This window comes from Labeo rohita, chromosome 3 (genome assembly GCF_022985175.1).
Source record: "Labeo rohita strain BAU-BD-2019 chromosome 3, IGBB_LRoh.1.0, whole genome shotgun sequence".
NCBI lineage: Eukaryota > Metazoa > Chordata > Actinopteri > Cypriniformes > Cyprinidae > Labeo > Labeo rohita.
This window is the reverse complement of record NC_066871.1, coordinates 19,274,074-19,292,543: the sequence shown is the minus strand read 5'-3', so window position 1 is coordinate 19,292,543 and position 18,470 is coordinate 19,274,074. Positions and strand designations below refer to the sequence as shown.

The following is an 18,470-nucleotide window of genomic DNA, read 5'->3' as shown; positions in this document are numbered from 1 at the left end:
CTGGTACTGCCGCACGAGCGCAAAGTTGTGCTTTCCCAGCGCGCGCGCTCTCCCTCTCTCTCTTTCTGCGTCTGCTCTGTTCAGTGAGCGGCAGAGAAGCAGCACTTTCAGATAAAAAAAGATATTCTGATGCTTCTAACTCTATTTTACATGCAAGTATAGCCGAAATCACAGCACAGCCATTGTCTTAATCGTATGTGTATTTTATTTCATTAGACAATGTCGTGATTATGAATCAAGATTTTAGTGTAGATAAATATCTGGTTATGTAGTCCTAATGGGCCGCGTTTCAGTCACTATTTCATATTTACCCCGTTGTCTGACAAAAGAAACCGTAAAATATATCAATATATCTATGAAATATATAAATGAAAACAGTTTCATTGAATTTGGCTGCATTAAATAACAGTATGTGAGCACAGAGACGCAAGACAATACGACGTACACTAATGAGCTAATATGCTAATGAGCGTATGACGTAATTTAGCGACATTTGACGACTTTTCAAGTGGGGTTTAGCTACTTTCCATTGAAAATAGTTGGCAACACTGCTGCTTACTTTAGCCGGATTTAGCCGCTAAACTTACTAACTACCACGTTATAAGGAAAGGTGATCGCAAAGATTCATAAAAAAAAAGAAACCCTTATATGCACTTCTGCTGTAAGTGAAGCTGGATCACGAATGATTCGCGCGAACACAGACGGATATATGTAGATCAGGAGGTGCATTCCCTTCACGAACAAACATAATCTACTGCATCTTCAGAGGCTCAGATGTCGGGAGTAAATGACGACCACTATGTTCATTATTACATCCAGCAACACAACACCTCAATCGCTCAATCTGAGATATTCTTGTATAACTTACATCCCTGCTCCGGCATCAAAACATGGAAAATTACTGGACTGTTATAGCTCGTCTGAGGTAAGTTGCTCATGTCAATTAACTATCGTGGGAGCGGTAAATCTACCCTGCAGGGAAAAAAACAATAGAGACCATCACAGAAATGGTTCTGTGGTAGTTTACATTACAAATATTACAAACCATCAACTTTTAACCATTAAAAAAAATTGTTTCCTGTAGTGTGTTTTGTGACGTTTTCCATTAGGATTTAGTGGTTTTAACAAACCACCAATAGAAGGCGACAAACTACTAGTAGAGACAATTACCGTTTCCATTTAAACCAGTAAACATTACAAATTCTGATGATTTCTATTGTTTTGGGGGGTTTTGGTATCTCAAGTGTTGCAGTTGAATTTGTGTTTTGCAGCCATTGTAGCGCTAGCAATAAAATTAATATAGTGCTACAATCTGAAAAAACACATTACATCATTGAAACAGAAATATAACGTAATGTCTGTGGTGCAGTGCATCGCGTATGACAGTATAAAATGATATCAATAAGTGAACGTGGACCAGTGAACTAAGCGTCCTGAATAATATATTTTGTTTACAAGAGAAACACTGCTCACATGGGACTCTGCACACGAGCTGGCTTCCAAAAACATCTACAAGGACAGAAGAGTCTGTTTTGACGGATCACACGCACTCGATTTGCAACTGAAAGCGGCGTGTTTCTGTCTGAAAAGCTACAGGGAGTAAAACACGATTCATCACAATAAAAACGCCGAGGTCTTCAGGGCAAATTGATGATGGCGAACAAACAGAACGTGCCCGCGCGCGCGTCAAAGAGCAACCCTGCGCGCCGATTGGCTGAAAATGACATCACATAGAACTGTACTATTCTTAGCTGCTGGAAACGGGATGACCTCATCTTTTTCCTCCCTCGAGCAGGTATAGACATACAACAACAAATAATGTTAGAGGCGCAGACAGAACGGAGAGGAGCACGGGAGCACAACTACCGAGACCAGAGATCGAGGGACTGTTTATATTCAAACACATACATACTTCAAGCGGTGTGTGCTTCCTCTTGTTTGTGCTGTTTACAACGTTCAGCTTCGTTGGACTTTTTCAACGTTTTTTGATTTCCTGCGCACTCTGCTAATCTCTAAACTGACTGGACTGGTGAGTACCAGTTTGTAGTTTCTTGCGAATAAGCCTAACTTGCAAATTACCCTTGTTAAATGCAATTCCTGAAAACTTTAAATCATTTCAGAGGCCTGTTTTGAGTATTGTGCATGTGTGTGTTCATTGCGTCATAGACTCAGACAGTAATTTTCAGTGTATTTTTTGTCTCCGTAGGTTTTCGGGTTATAAAATATATAAAAGAAACATTAAACAAATCAAGAGATGGTCTACTACAGGGACAGTCAGTCCGAGCGGCCGCCGTTGTCGCGTATTCTGCCGCATCTCTACCTTGGTGCAGAGACTGACGTAACGCAGGTATATTTACAAATTCTCTAATGATTTATCTTGCATAATCATCCCTAAACCATATTAAAATTATATTGCTACACAGTTTATTTGCATATGCTAGTCTAGTCAGTGTTTTGCAGAACATTCAAGTTACTTTCTCACCTTTCACCCGCTATTCCTACCAACAGGATGGTTTGTCTGACCGAGGCATTTCATACGTACTAAGTGTGAGCAGATGCTGCCCCCAACCTTCATTTCTACCCCAGTCCCAGTACCTTCGTATCCCAATAGACGACTCCCTGCGGGATGACCTGCTTCCTTGGATCCCTCAGGCGTTGCACTTCATTGGTGAGAGACCCGGAATCCCACTGCTTACATCAGCCTGCATTTGCATCCCAATTGCATTACATCATTAATAGTAGCATACATGCATAGAACCATGACTATGGCAATGGATTTGTTTTGTCTGTGTAAAAAACATAATATGAGGCTAAGTTTAAAAAAAAAAAAGGATTATGTTTATGCATCTGGTAGAAAATCCTGCACATACACTATGTTTTAAAATAGGTTTTAGTGTATATGCAATATCTTTTAATTAAATCAAATGAACTGTTTCAGATGGGGCCATGTCACTTGGCTGCTCAGTCCTGGTCCACTGTGCTGCAGGAATCTCTCGGTCTCCAGCGCTTGCTGTGGCCTACGTCATGTATAGCCTAAAAATGGATCTGGATCATGCATACAGGTAATGTGCATGTGTTGTTTCCTATGTACATTTTCTACGTAAAAAGTTATGAAACTGGGGATGAAAGAATTGTTGTTGTTTTTTTTCTGCATCATTGCTTCATTGTTTTTTTTTTTCTTTTAATAAAAAATGCAGATGATTCAAATAAGTTAATTATCTGATTTTTTTTAGGTTTGTGAAAGAACGCAGACCTACAATTTCACCCAACTTTAACTTCTTGGGACAGCTGCAGCTCTTCCAGGGAACGCTTTCTTTGACTAATAACAACACGAACTTTCATGCTCAGCAGTCAGTAAAACCTTTGGATAACTGCCCACAGCCTGCCAATGAAATAAAAAACAGCAGCAGTTCCACAGTGGCACTGTTAGCTAATCTAAACCTGCAGAACATGGACAACAACTGTATTATTAATGGATGTACTGAGGATTCCAAAGCAAACGTGCACTGTGAGAACAAGAACAACCAAATGGAAAATATTCCAAGCCGAGCCCAGCGCTGTGAGGCGATGAAGCCAGAGTTTACCTTATCCCTTTCAGACAAGCTCGGGGCGCTCACTCTCCGCACGAATCCCACAGAGGTACAAAGACCAGTCAACGTCACTTCTCAGACACAACAGGATGCACCAAAGTCCAGCTTACCTAAGCCTACTCACCTTCAGATTCCGTCACTAGCGGAGAAACGCAAAAGCCTTACTCTTTCCCTTACACCAGTGAGTGCAGTTCCTCAGAGTCACCAGAAGGTGTCGTCAGTGAACAGCTGTGAGCTGAAACAGAGCAGTTCCTCAGTTGATCAGACGGGGGCGTTAGAGGACCTGGGCAGAGTCAATATGGAGCCGACAGCATCTGAAACCAGAGCAGAACCAAATGGGTTTGTCAGTGAGGAGGCATCAGCTAGACTCAGCTGCTCAAAATCACAAAGACGAAAGAGTAAACTAAACAGCAGAGCAAATGCGGAGCAACAAAAAACAAACCAACTGAAGCATTCAGGCACAAGATCGCACAGGCAGACCCAGGGATCATGTGGTATTGTAACCTCCCCGCAGGAGCTTTTCGAGAAGGAGGTTACTGGTGGTGTGGAAGCAGTGGAGGGTATGGTTGGAGACCAGAGCCCCTTGTCTCCGGTCAGTCTTACAGTCAACAAAATACTGGACTGGGGTGAACGCATGCTGCTTGGGGTCTTACTCGGCCCGCGTATTAAAGTGGGACAGGCTGCTTTGCCATACAGATGTTGAAGAGATCTGGTTATATGGACTGCGCTATTTAAAGATACAGGTGTAAAGAAGGATTGTACACTCACTGTATCTCGCTAACGATCTGAAGGAACCTAAATGAAGACAACGTTGCTCTGAGTGAAAAAGCATATGTATGAGTGTGTGAATTCACTTATTTATTTAATAAAACATTGCATGTTCCTCCAAGACTATTTGAGAGACTCACGTCATCTGATGAACTGGTGATATGTGGATAAATGACTGAATGTCTGCAAGAAAACACATGCGATTTGTTCTATTATAATGCACAGCTTGCCTGTGACTTTATTTATTGAAATACAATGATAATTGTTATTTATAAAGGGGTATTTTGCAGGTGGAATTTTAACACTATAGCTTGTATTGAAAACAGTGTTCATTAAAGACGATTATTTTATTCTGTCTCATTGTCTCTTTTATTTTAGTGTTATTTTAGTAACTGTTTGGTGAATTGTATCCACCTTTTTCTTTAATGTGGAAGTAAGCCTATGGGTAAGACTTCTGGTCCATTATCTGCTATAAGGAAATAACATGAAGAATAACAACGTCCAGTAAACAGTAAAACCGTGTGTTAATTAATATAATACATTAAAATAATATGGTAAGATGCACCATTTTGCAATGTCAAGCAGCAAAAACAGCTGGATGCGGATGAGGCCGGAAGCCAGACCTATAAAATTTACAAATTACAAACTCGCACTTGGATAATAAAATAATAGTAAAAAAATTTTGCTGGAAATTTCAGCGCCAGTTGATCAACAGGGCAATGCCTAGAAGAACAGTTCACACAAAAATGAAAAACGACTGAAAATTTACTCACCCTCAGGCTATCCTAGATGTACACTGTAAAAAATTATAAACACGATTTGTTGAGTCAGCTTAAAATAATATGTTACCCTGCTGCCTTAAAATTTTAAGTTCAGTCAACTAAAATAAGTTCAGTCAACTTGAAATGTTAAGTTGTACTAAGTAACAACTTAGATATTTGTGTTTGCTAAACTTAACAGATGGGTAAGTAACCCAGCTGCCTTAAAATTTTAAGTTGATTCAACTCAAATATCTAAGTTGTCACTTAGTATAATTTAACATTCAAAGTTGAATAAACTTTTTTTTGAGTTGACTGAACTTAAAATTTTAAGGCAGCCAGGTTACAAATTATTTTAAGTTGACTCAACAAATTGTATTTTACAGTGTAGATGAGTTTGTTACTTCAGTGGAATAGATTTGGAGAAATTTAGCATTACATCACTTGCTTACTAATGCAGTGAATTTTTGTCTTGTAAAATGAAAACTTGTGTGTTTATAATCAGTGCATATTTTTCTCTTGATTCAGGCGAGACTTTTTTCATTGGAGAAAGCATAATCATAATTAGCGGTCTCTTATTTTAGCCAGAACAATGGTTATAAGTTAAAAACTTTAATTTGTTTATTACATACAAGCAGCTTTTTGCTTTATATGATATTTGGTGATAGACTGGAGCTGTGTGGATCACTTGTGGATTATTGTGATTTGTTTGAACAGTTTGAATTCTCATTCCGATGGCACCCATTCACTGCAGAGGATCTAAGTTTCTGCAAATCGGTTCTGATGAAAAAACCAACTCATCTACATCTCAGATGGCCTGAGGGAGAGCACATTTTCAGCTAATGTTAATGTTTGGGTGAACTGTTCCTTTAAGAAAACACTTAGTAATAAACATCCTTATGATGATACATTGGGCTTTTTTTAAGTTGCGAGAATTTATTGCAGCTGAAATGTACTCCCTTCGGTTTAGTCACAATGATGAGAAGTAACGCTTCCCAAAAAAAAGTAAGGCAGACATTACCTAGTGGGTGTCTCTAAAAACATTTTACTACCCATGCAGTTAGTCACATCCTGGGAGGTTTTCGTTTAATACACGGCAAGTGATCCAGCATCCACAATGATTATGCAAACATTAGGTTTATAGTTTTATTATTGCCAAAGTATCACAAACGAATATATGTGACCCTGGAGCACAAAACCAGTCATAAGGGACCATTTTTTGGAATTGAGATATATAGGCCTAGATCATCTGAAATAAATAAGCTTTCCACTGATGTATGGTTTGTTAGGATAGGACAATGTTTGGCTAAGGTACAACTGTTTAAATATCTGAAATCTGAGGGTGCGAAAAAATCAAAATATTGAGAAATTCACCTTTAACGTTGTCCAAATGAAATTCTTAGCAATGCATATTACTAACCAAAAATTAAGTTTTGATATATTTACAGTAGGAACTGTAATGCAACGTGATCCTTACGTAATGATTTTTGGCATAAAAGAAAACTCGATAATTTTGACCTACACAAAGTATTATTGGTTTTGTGGTCCAGGATCACACATGAGAACAAATGCATATGTACATAGTATAGTACTAGAAAGGAAAAGCACCATTTATGAAATAAATAAACGAGATACAAATCATTAGATTATCTCGATGCTGCGTTTTTAAAATGTTTTATTACATACTATTGTATTATTCCTCATTTGCCTTTTAGTAATAAAATTAAATCATGAGCTGAATTAAAAACGAACAATGAATGCTGATTAAGGCTCTATGTAAAAATCTACAGTAACGCAGACAAATCAGGCCCTTTGCCAAATATGGAAAAGACTACGCTCGAATTACACATTTATCATATAGCCTGCCTTCTATTGCGGAAATGCAAGCGTAGTAACAGAAGAATCGTTCATCGAATCATGCGCGTCAGCCAATCAGAACTCGCCAAGGCTCACCGGTTACGAAACGATTCGTTTGATGAGAAAAACAACGACGAAAGCCACGCCCATTTCAGGCGTACGTATGAGATACACTCAAGACGAAAAAAGTTGCCCCTGGTCATGAAAAAAAAAAGCTATCGGAAGCAAGAGAGAGTCCAGAAATCACCAAGAAAAATCCAGAGGGCGGACATTCCTTTAAGCCTGGAATTCGTTTTTTATCTCCCTAAGCAAGATGGTTGTATCGCCTGTACGAAGGGAGCATTTGTAGGCTAAATCTTGCGGATATAGTCTATTAAAGTTGTCAGAGTATTCGCGGGTTGGCAGTGGACTAAGTTGTCTGACTTTCGAGTCGCTAACTTGCCACAAGAAGGCTAATTTACTCAAGGCGGCTGCGGAAGAAAGGTAATCGGCGATCATTGACCAGACCAGCACGGTATTTGTTTAATTTCCTCTTAAGTTATCAATCTGTAAACGCTATAGTGTTGTACAGATTGAACCCTTGAGATTGGATTATGATACATACTCGCCTAAAATCTGTAACATTGTAGCTTACTGTAGAGGTTTATCAGCGATGCCAGGCCTTGTACGGTCTTAAATCTTTATGCTCGATGGAGCAACGTTATTCCTTGCAAAACAGTGTAAATCGAATGGGAAGACACGAATCGTGTTTTTATTACCTAATGTTTCATATTTGCAGGAGTAGGACCATGTCAACTGAAGAAAGATATAAGTTGGTGGTCGTGGGCGGTGGAGGTGTGGGGAAAAGCGCCCTCACTATTCAGTTCATTCAGGTAAGTGTGTTTTCGAGGACTTTTGTGTTAAATTAAGATGAATTTATGGCGCAAGTCTTGCGGTAAGTGTTACTGTGGGTGTGTTGTAAGAGCTGTGTTAAGTTCAGAGTGCAGTGGGCTTTCCTCTGCATGTTCCTTCATGTTAAAGCCCTTGCTGAGGAGTTGGTGAACAACCAAAATGTTTTCTTTGTTTTCTTTCGCAGTCATACTTCGTGTCTGACTATGACCCGACCATTGAAGACTCGTACACTAAAAACTGCAACGTGGATGGAAAGGAGACAAGATTAGACAGTATGTTGGAATTAATGTGCTCTTTATAGGAAGGAATGAGTGTTAAAAAAGCTCCACAGGTTCCCTCAGAAGGGAGATTTTGGTCAGAGTTGCATCAGTATGATTCATTGCTGACTACAGGTTCCTGCCCAGGTTTTGTTTTGACTTGCTGTCAGTACCACATCATGCCAGCTGTGCTTAAAGCAAAGTTTTTTAAAGCAAGTTTTTGTGTCAGTCAGTTATGAATTGCATTCGGGTACACAAAATGTTTGTATGAGCTCGTCTTGCATATCCCCCTCTATTCATTTGTGTTTTTGTGTCGTTTGCCTGTCCGTCAGTCCTTGACACAGCAGGACAAGAGGAGTTCGGAGCGATGAGAGAGCAGTACATGCGCTCCGGAGAGGGTTTCTTATTGGTGTTTGCTCTTAATGATAGTGGCAGGTAGGTGTTTTCCAGAGTATGTTTGTCTCTGTGTGTGAGAGGGGAAGGGGAATAGATAGTTCCTAACCTTTCTGTGTGACGAGAACAGAGAGTGTGTTTGTGGCTGTGTGTGTGTTAAAAAAGAAAACCACAGAATGTGTTTATGATGAGAATAAGAGTGCTATGAGTGCTCACATCATCAGGTGAACCTCAATAACTTAACTGGTTTCTTACAGATGTGACAGCTGTTTTCCAGATTGTCTACCTAAATATTTTTATAGGTGTAAATGGCAATCTGGAGTTAAAGTCCCCAAGAAATTAAACTTGAAGTTTGGCTTATAGAAGAAATATGTATAAATATAGCCTTAGCGAGACAAAATTCACATTTACAAGATGCAAGAATTCAAAACTTGAAGCATTCTACAATTTTGATGACATCACCCTGCACTTCAGCTTCTCATCAAACTTTCTGTCCAATCAATTGCTCTCTAGAATCCGAAGAGTCTCGCCCTCTACACTATAAACAGACAGTGAAGCTAAATATGATTTTCATTGGTGTGAAAAAAGTCTGGTTTCACGCTGTCACATGAACCGCTGCAGCACGCACACAGTCTGCTCCCTTTTAGAGACGTGATAGCACGGAGCGGATCGTGTGTGAATCGCATAGATCACGGAACACAGCAGGCACATTTGAATTCTACACAGAATGCTGTATTTTATAGCGATATGGATGAGATTGTGGCTTCCATACGCTGTCAAATGTGGCTTTACTGAGCTCAACTGCTCTTGGCCAAGCTGTGATAAACAAAACACGATTGGCTATTTAAAAAAAAAAAAGAGGCGGGACCGATTATACAGTGCCGCCCCCTTTTAAAAAAAATAGTCAGTAGTGTTGTTTTGTCCTCATAAATCAGTCAAAATTACCCTAACGCGTAGAATAATGCTGCGTGTTTTAGTGCACTGCAGTGGACCTTTAAGAAGATTTTGAATATATAGATTTTTCTTCAGTTCAGTTTAGATTTAGTTTTATGTTTCATTATTTTAATTTAATTTTTTTGTATTTTAGGACTGATATAATGTGTTAACTAGTATAATTAAGAAATATTTAATGATGTTAAAAATCTTAGCACAGTCTAGTCTTACTGCTGTTAAGTGACATTGTTTTATTAAAAAACCATATATATAATATACCATGTGTTCAAACCTTAAACTCGAACTAATTTGTTTACATTTAACTTGCCATTTATTTTAGTTTTAGAGTAGTCACTTTTTCCTAGTAGGTTTTCCTAATTATCTAGTCACTTTTATTTCAGCTCAGGAAAATATTTCACGTAATTTCAGTTATGTTTTGTTAGCAATGATAACACTCATAGAAGAGTTTTTTTATTTTAATTTTTGTCTGTTGTCATTTAAATGTACAGGCTACTGTTGAAGGTGATTCCAATTTATGCTTCGCGAACAGTTTGATTGACAGGCGATCTGACCAATCATAGCGCAAAATACGGCATTCTGTCCGACAAACAAATCAGACAGGAGAGTAAATTAACTTTGGTGGACTTCAGCTTGAAAAATGGTGTCTATTTATGTCTTTCTGTGGTTGAAATAAAATACGTTCTGGGGCCAGTTGCATAAACTTAGCCTCTATGTTAGGACAGTGTCTTAAGAACTAGTTTGACCAACTAGCAGTTAACTAAGGGGTAATAAGTCATATATTTTGGATTCAAGTTTTTATGAAACCAAATTTTAAACATTTTGACCAGTCTTGAAGAAAAAAATTAGATGACTAACTTTTAAGACTAGTCTAAACCTTTTACGAAACTGATGTTCATTCATGTTTTTTCGTGTTTTAAGTGAAGAAGAAAAAACGATCGATTCACGTGTCGATTGATCTAATAAGGCAATACAGTGATCTGTCACAACACATTAAAGAGCCACAAAACTGTTTCAGTTTTTCATAAAATGAAACATTTTAAAGCTGAGACCTTGTTTCATACCAGAAGAAACCTGCTCTGTCTTGTCTGTCGGTGTGTTGTCAGTTTCCTCTTTGCTCTGCTTTTTTTTTGTTTTGTTTTGTTTTTTGTTTTTTCCCCCACTGTGTTAAAGGAACACTCCACTTTTTTTTTTTTGAAAATAGGCTCATTGTCCAACTCCCTTGAGTTAAACAGTCGACTTCTCCTGTTTTGAATCCATTCAGCCGATCTCCGGGTGTGGAGATAGCACTTTTAGCATAGCTTAGCATAGATCATTGAATCTGATTAGACCGTTAGCATCTCACTCAAAAATGACCGAAGACTTTCAATATTTTTCCTATTTAAAACTTGACTCTTCTGTAGTTACATCATGTACAAAGATGGATGAAAAATGAAAAGTTGTGATTTTCTAGGTCGATATGGCTAGGAACTATACTCTCGTTCCGGCGCAATAATCAAGGAACTTTACTGCAGTACCATGGGTGCAGCAGGCGCAATGATATTACGCAGCTGTCAACTCTGCCGGCTGCAACTCTGCATCTACACAAACTCAGTGCCAGTGTTGTGCCCATTTTTGACCCCTGCCAAATTATTACCCCCTTTCGTTGAAATCGTTACCTGATTGCCTAATCCTAACCCCACCCCTAATCCTAACCCCATCCCCCACACCAAACCCTAAACCTACCGATACAAGTAATAGTAATAGTATAGTAATCTGGCGGGGGTCAGAATTGGGCACAACACCGGTCACTTTCAGGCGCTGCGTAATATCATTGCGCCTGCTGCACCTATGGTACGGCAGTAAAGTTCCTTGATTATTGCGGCGGAATGAGAGTATAGATGAGAGTATAGTTCCTAGCCGCATCAGTCTAGACAATCGCAACTTTTCATTTTCCGTCGGTCTTAGTACACAATGTAACTACAGAAGAGTCAAGTTTTAAATAGGAAAATAGGTCATTTTTGAGCGAGATGCTATCGGTCTAATCAGATTCAATCATCTATGCTAAGCTATGCTAAAAGTGCTACCGCCAGACCCGGAGATCGGCTGAATGGATTTGAAAATGGTAAAACTCAACTGTTTAACTCTAGGGGAGTTGGACAATGAGCCTTTCTTTTTTTTGTAAAAAAGCGGAGTGTTCCTTTAACATGTGTAATGTGAGTGCCATTGTATGTCGGACATAGCAACAGTAACCAAGGAGGGTGGGTTTTTGCAAAGGGTCAATTATAATGACATTTTATAAACTCTGTATTATTTTTGTGCTCCTAGAGCAAAAACTTGTCATTCTAAACTCGTCTCTTTCTCTCTGTTTCAGTTATGATGAAATACAGAAATTTCACACTCAGATATTGCGGGTGAAGGATCGAGATGACTTTCCTATGGTTCTTGTTGGCAACAAATCAGATCTTGACCAGCAGAGAGTGGTAACATTTCCGTGTTACACAAAAGAGTGAATTTTTAATAAAAAACCTTAAATAGACTGCCAATTCATATGTGTTTTTCATCTAGATCTCGAGAGATGAGGCCATGTCGTTTGCCCGAGAAAACAGGATCCACTATATGGAGTCGTCAGCTAAGAACCGCCACAATGTGGACGAAGCCTTCATGGAGGTTGTGCGAGCAATAAGGTATTTGGAATAGAGAAGCTCTCTTACAAGATTGACAATGTAGTGCATTGTGATGAACTCGCATTACCGTCTTTCTTCAGGAAGTTTCAGGAGACGGAGAGTCCACCGCTCCCCGCTAATCACGCGGGGAAGCAGAAGAGTGGTGGCTGTCCCTGCACCCTGCTCTGACTGCCCCTCTGCACTGTTGCCTAGGAGACTGAAGCCCTCACTCTCACGCCTGGTGCCTTATATGTCTACACAGTGTGTATGCGTGTGTTTGTGCGTGCGTCTGTGTGTGTGTGTGTGTGTATGGCACTGTATGCATCAGTGTTTTAGTGGCTTTTACAGTATGTATGTATGAATTGGTTTCCAAGAAGAAACTAGGCTATATCAAATGAGAGCAAACCGTGAATCTGTCGGAAAGAGGGAGTTCTTGCATTTCGTCCACATGCATTGTAAAATCATGCTCTCGATTTTAGATTTAAACACAGTGTTTGTTTATTTCCACCATAGTATGAGATCGCAGACTGATTGTGTGCCACAAAAGAGATTTTTTTTCAACAATACAGACAACGTATATTTAAACAACCACATAAGTGATCATAGGCCGTGCTGACGAAGCTCTCGATGTCGTTTGCATGTCACATATTGGGTTCCTGACTCAAAAAGAAAAGTCAGAAAGTATTTTATTGGAGCCCAGAGCTCTGTTCAGCCTGTCTTCTCTCGAGGGATTCATTTAGTCAGTGAGACTGCACTGAAATGGCTGCTCTAGTCTACACCTTGCTTCCCATCAGTGGCAAGAATATATTCAGCCAGCTTGTTTTTATTAATTTCTTCTTGATAAAGCAATGTGGGATGACATGATGTGGTTTTAATAATTGAGTATTTTTAGGTAGCGTGGAAACAGTGGGTCCAGTATCTGCAATGCTAGTATTCATACAAACCAAAGGCTATACTGTACATGTTTGCACACCCAGCTTTGTCATCGTAAATAGTTATCTAATGTAGTTTAACACTAAAAATGGACAAATTGTGTGGTTTTATTGTGGGATTATTTTGATCTTTTTTTTATTTTGTTTTAGTTTGGATTTGAAGGTACTTCTATTTGTGCGTATATGCAGAACAAGGCAGTCTGTCTCCAGGTTCACATGCTATTGTATATGACATGCTCGTGATTTTTGCACCTTCATTCGTAGATAGTGATGAAAAAGTGAATTGCCAAATGAATTTACTAACAAAGCATGGTATTAATCAGTGTTGTAAGGGAATGAGTCACTCTGTAAATAGGCAGAACGACCTCGTTCAGGGTGAGGATATAACAAGACTAGGTGCTTTTCCTTTTCACACTAGTTGTTCTTAAGGTATACTCGTCTCTCGTGGGAGTCGCTACACCGCCTTTAATCAAGGGATATGGATTTTTTTGTTTCAAACTGTGGCAAATTCTGTTGTAGAACAGGTTTGTCAGCTGCAAATAACAACAAAGCACTATTTAATTTGCAATGTTAGCAGAATTACACAATAATAGGATGATTCTCATTCATATCATTTCAATATCATGTCTTAAGTCTGATTATTTCAGTTTTTTAATTTAAGCTGTTTTTGTTGGCTCTGGAGAAATATCAGACACCATTTATCTTCCAGTTTTGTATCTAAATCTAACAATATTCTTTTGTACACAATTAAAAATTGTCATGTAAGACTTTATGGGTGACTGATTTATTGTTGAGTGATTCATTTTACAAGTATTCATAACAGTCTTCACACTTATCGTTTTTGGCTTCAGATACTTAAAGCTGAGGAATGAGGAAATGGTGATTAAAATCATGAAATTGAATTATTAACTTTATTCACTTCGAATGAATAAAGTATAAATAAATGAATGCTTTGTGTTTTTTTTCCTACTGACTGTTTAGCTGCATGTAATTTCTCTTCATCTCTATTTGTAATTAACACTCTCTATTCTTATTGGCCCATAACAATCAGATAAGAGAAACTACCCTGCGTATTACAAGGAATTGCTGCTAAATGATTCCCACATGTGAGGAGAGAAATATTTTTGATCGCTGGGAGGAAATCAACCGGAGGGAAGAAACAACATTAACACGACGCCGTTTTCCCACAAAATATCTAGTGTGGCAGCGTTTTCAACGCACTCACGTTTAAAAGCTATAATATGTGACCTTGGACCACAAAACTATAATTAAATGAATAAGTAAGCTCTCCATTGATGTATAGTTTGTAAGGATTGGACAATATTTGGCCGAGATACAACTTTTAGAAAATCTGAGGGTGCAAGCAAATCGAAATATTGAATAATAGCCTTTAAAGTTGTCCAAATTAAGATCTTAGCAATGCATATGACTAATCAAAAATTAAGTTTTGATATTTTTACGGTTGGAAATGTACAAAATGTCATCATGGAACATGATGTTTACTTAATGTCCTAATGATTTTTGGCATAAAAAAAATCGATCATTTTGACCCATGTATTGTTGGCTATTGCTACATAAACCCGCGCTACTTAAGGTTTAGTGGTCCAGGGTCACATGTAACACCAATATCACGTCAGTACGACTGAGTTTTTATAACTTAATTAAAAACTGCTGTTAGGCTGGCTCTTGCTAAGAAGTGCTCCATTCATAACAATCTTAGAAAAGGAAGGTTTATCCAATCAAAGAGCAGTAGACTGTTGAAACCGGAAGTTGTTGAATGTGCACTGGGGAGCGTTGTTTGTTTTAAATGACAGATGATGAATGACATTTTTGAACATTAAACTGCTTTATACATAGCATTTGGTTACAACACTAAAACTAACGAATACTAATGATTTTTTTAGTATCGAGGGTGATTAAAGCACCTTGTTTACTGAGATGTTCAGGTAAGTCACCGAAACTCCGTCACATCCCACTGCCACACCTACAAATGCTCGCGGCTGTAAACTATGTTGTCAAACAGGTATGTCTCGTACGTGATGTCGTGAGTTATAATGTCGCTGTGAATGAGAACACAGGTGAATATAGAAGAATTTCAATTAAAAGCGTCGAATATGTGAATTCTTTGTATTTGTACTGTTTATTTGTAGCCGTAATAATTTACAGCATCAAGGCAGGAATCTCTGGAGAAATCTGGAAGTATTTTTCTACTGAAGTTTCCTTGTACGGAGCACAAAAGAGTGTCAAGGTAAGCGGGCGGTGACCCATGTTTTCTTTACATGCAGGGGACTTTTGCTTTCTTTTCTACTTTCTGTCGTGCGTTTTGTGGTTCAGCTTAATTTCAGATTTAATGGGCAGATATATGCACTCTTAATACAAAAAAGTCAGTCATTCCCTCGTGTTGCTACCAATTTTGTCAGTGTGTGGTCCCTTTAAGTTGCATAGTTGAAACTAAGATAATAAACGGCTATTTTATGTATATGTAGGCCCATTTCTTTTTTATTAATAAAGATAATATTTGCTTTTTAGTAAGTGCAATGACCGATAGAGGACGACATTGTAAAAGCATTTTCCGTATAATTTAATATTTTTGTGACGATATCTTTTAGTATTGTTTATATTTTAACCCTAAATAGCCTGTTAATCTGTTATATTCTTAATATTACTTTGAACAGGTACAATGCTGGGGTTTGCAGCAATATGCTTCAGCCTGCTCTCCCTTCTGAATCTTGTTTGGGGCAGAGTGCTCTACAATGGAAATGATGGTAATCATGAAAAGCTACACACTTTTTAATAGCCAGCGTTTGAAATTCTTTGCGTTTATCTTTTTGTTGCTAATCGGCATGGTGTGTTTTTTTTGGTTGGTCCACCTCCCATTGCACTCATTATGCTCAAATCAAAGATTCAGACCTCTGCACAGTCTGATTTATATCGGGCTTTTGGTGCATTGCAAACATTGGTACATGTTTCATATCCTGAATGCAACGTAATAAATTTTTTTTTTTAATGCTCTGTTTTTTCAACTACTGTATCTTTGGATATGGTTAACTGTCATTTAATTGCCATTTTTACATATTTCACTGTTCCTTCTGACTTTAAAAAGACATCATTAAATGTATGTATGTTTGTGTTGTGTTGTTACTGATTATGATTCATATTCCTTTGTGTTCCTCAGTGTTCCTAGAAGAAAAGTCGGCAGGTTCATTTCTCTCCCGTCAGCTGTTGTATAACAGTTGGGATTTTGAGTTAGTGGTGCCTGATGACCTACAGAGAGAATGCATAGAGGAAATATGCTCATATGAAGAGGCCAGAGAGGTGTTTGAAGATGACACACAGACGGTAAGAAAAAGAGAATATACAAGAGCGTGTGAGCTCAACAGAAGTGTGGTATAGTCGCTATGTGATAAGATAAAAATAGTGGTTTATAAAGATGTACACTCTAAAAAACACTGGGTTAAAAACAACCCAGTTTGGGTTATTTTTAACCAAAGGTCTGGGTAAATATAAGACACATTTTGGGTTAATTTTATGCAGAAAATGGGTTATTTTTACTAGCTTTTTTTTTTAAACTTCACACATGAAATAATGTTTACATTTTAACTTAAATCCTCTAAAGTTTTGTGAAATACTCTACACAACCCCTTTTTTTTTTTTGCAAGATAACTTCCTTTTTTTCCCTTATTTATATTAGTTGCAGCATTGTTTATATCATTTTTAATACGTAGCCCATACATATTGCCTATACATAAACTAATTTAACAAACATTAGAAGTAAAAATTAAGCAAAAGCAATACACAGGTCTCTGTAGCCGAAAACTCCATGTGACTGCCTCCATAACCTGACCATAAAAAGCAGTAAACTGCTCTGAGGACATTTTTGAACATCCAAAGTATTGACATTCTGTATCTTTATGAATACATTTTTTATTTTATGCAAAACATCAAGCGCCACTCGTTTCGGTGATTCACACTACACACCTGTATGTAGCTCTGCATAAAATTGAACGATATACAGCACAGTATTGATTCTATAGATAAAATAAAATGTACACAAATTCAGTATTTTACCGAAGAAATGCATCAATTCAGTGGGGCTTAGAACTGCTCTCTCTTGAAGAGGACGTAAAATCACTGTGATAAATAGCTCAACCGCTGGGTTACGTCTGACCCAGGAACTGGGTAACACAAAACCTACCCAAGCACCATAAAATGATCCAAAAGGCTCAACCCAGTATTTGGGTTAAAAAAAAAACAAAAAAACAGGATGTTTTAGTGTTGTTACGTAATGCTATTTATTCTGTTTTCCAACAGAAACAATTTTGGAAAACCTATGTCAACAGTCACGGTATGGGTTGTTTTTTTTTTTTTTTTTTTCATGAATGTATTTTATATATATAGTTTAAGATATGGGCATCGAACATTTGGAGTAAGTTTTCAAATGAAACTGACAACGTGAAGTCTCTAATAGCACTGAAGCCACTGCTTTGGAAACCTCAATTTTAAGAGTGTTGTCTAACTGTCATCATAGCGTAAGCAAATGCAACAAATAGTGGCCAGTATTTTCAATATTTCATCCAAAAAGGAAAAATGAAATCACTAAATTGACCAGAATGATAACCTGATTGTTTTTTCCACAGAGACTTCGCCCCCAGTGGATGTGTCTGGTTTGGTAGCCGGCATTGTGGCTATTACTGTAACAGCACTTATAGCCATTGTGTTGGGCGTTTATTGCTACAAGAACAGAGGCAAAAATTCAAGAGGGGGCAGGTAAACAAACACGCGCTATCATTATCATAGAAATATATCTTTTATGCAGCCATATCACACTTCTGGATCTTCACAGCGTTCCTGTGCGCATGGGCGCGGATGGGCAGCCTCTACCTGAATCTGTGCCCTTGGCTAACATAGCTCCAGGTCTCCCCTCGTACAACGAGGCTCTGGCCCACAGCGGCCAGCATGATGCACCTCCACCACCGTACACCGGGTAAGAGCTCTGAACAACTTGTTTGGATATTGTATACAAAAAAGCGATGCAGGTGGTGTTTTAAAATATGCATATTTTCTCTTTACAGGGGAGGTCCATCTGAGCCACCACAAACAGGAGATGAGTGATACGGATGTTGTTGTTTTTAAATAAGGGAGGGGAGGGGTGCTACAAGGTTTGCTGGTGAAAAAGTGTAGCTTCGTCACTAAGTAGATAATTTATTACACTTACGCTACATGTTCAGCAGTTAACCCTATTTTATGCATTTTTTTAAGGTTTTAGTGTACTGTCAATGTTGTTTTAAATCAGGTTTTTTAAAGAGTTTTATTAAATGAAATTTTCATTCTTAATAAAAAAGATAAAACATAAACTTGTGTTTGATTGCTAATTCGACTGTGTGACGCAACAGCGCGCTTGACGCGCAAATCGATTCTAGTATTTGCA

The 18,470-nt window shown here is 38.2% G+C and overlaps 3 protein-coding genes across 7 annotated transcripts; all 3 read left to right on the top strand.

Moving 5' to 3' along the window:
• The first annotated feature begins 1,742 nt into the window (after positions 1-1,742).
• si:ch211-195b15.8 (dual specificity protein phosphatase 16) lies at positions 1,743-4,708 on the top strand. Its single transcript, XM_051106888.1, has 5 exons — positions 1,743-2,029; positions 2,207-2,347; positions 2,509-2,668; positions 2,939-3,062; positions 3,234-4,708. The coding sequence occupies exons 2-5, from the start codon at positions 2,255-2,257 to the stop codon at positions 4,291-4,293; spliced, it is 1,437 nt and encodes a 478-aa protein (XP_050962845.1). The 5' UTR covers positions 1,743-2,029; positions 2,207-2,254; the 3' UTR covers positions 4,294-4,708.
• Positions 4,709-7,145: 2,437 nt separating this feature from the next.
• Positions 7,146-13,814, top strand: rras (RAS related). 2 transcript variants are annotated; one of them, XM_051106809.1, is made up of 7 exons: positions 7,146-7,456; positions 7,752-7,845; positions 8,049-8,136; positions 8,454-8,556; positions 11,819-11,927; positions 12,013-12,131; positions 12,212-13,814. In XM_051106809.1, exons 2-7 carry the CDS (start codon positions 7,762-7,764, stop codon positions 12,297-12,299), a joined length of 591 nt encoding a protein of 196 aa, XP_050962766.1. In that variant the 5' UTR covers positions 7,146-7,456; positions 7,752-7,761; the 3' UTR covers positions 12,300-13,814. The 2 variants fall into 2 exon arrangements, with proteins under 2 accessions (XP_050962766.1, XP_050962767.1); XM_051106810.1 differs by having other exon boundaries at positions 7,146-7,487.
• A 1,006-nt stretch (positions 13,815-14,820) lies between these two features.
• On the top strand, positions 14,821-18,381 carry prrg2 (proline rich Gla (G-carboxyglutamic acid) 2). Of its 4 annotated transcripts, none has more exons than XM_051106807.1 (8): positions 14,821-14,988; positions 15,193-15,290; positions 15,718-15,807; positions 16,218-16,381; positions 17,354-17,387; positions 17,680-17,809; positions 17,886-18,026; positions 18,115-18,381. In XM_051106807.1, exons 3-8 carry the CDS (start codon positions 15,723-15,725, stop codon positions 18,152-18,154), a joined length of 594 nt encoding a protein of 197 aa, XP_050962764.1. In that variant the 5' UTR covers positions 14,821-14,988; positions 15,193-15,290; positions 15,718-15,722; the 3' UTR covers positions 18,155-18,381. The 4 variants fall into 4 exon arrangements, with proteins under 4 accessions (XP_050962764.1, XP_050962763.1, XP_050962760.1 ...); XM_051106806.1 differs by having other exon boundaries at positions 14,822-15,065; XM_051106803.1 differs by lacking the exon at positions 14,821-14,988 and adding an exon at positions 15,015-15,120 and having other exon boundaries at positions 15,209-15,290.
• Positions 18,382-18,470: the final 89 nt, after the last annotated feature.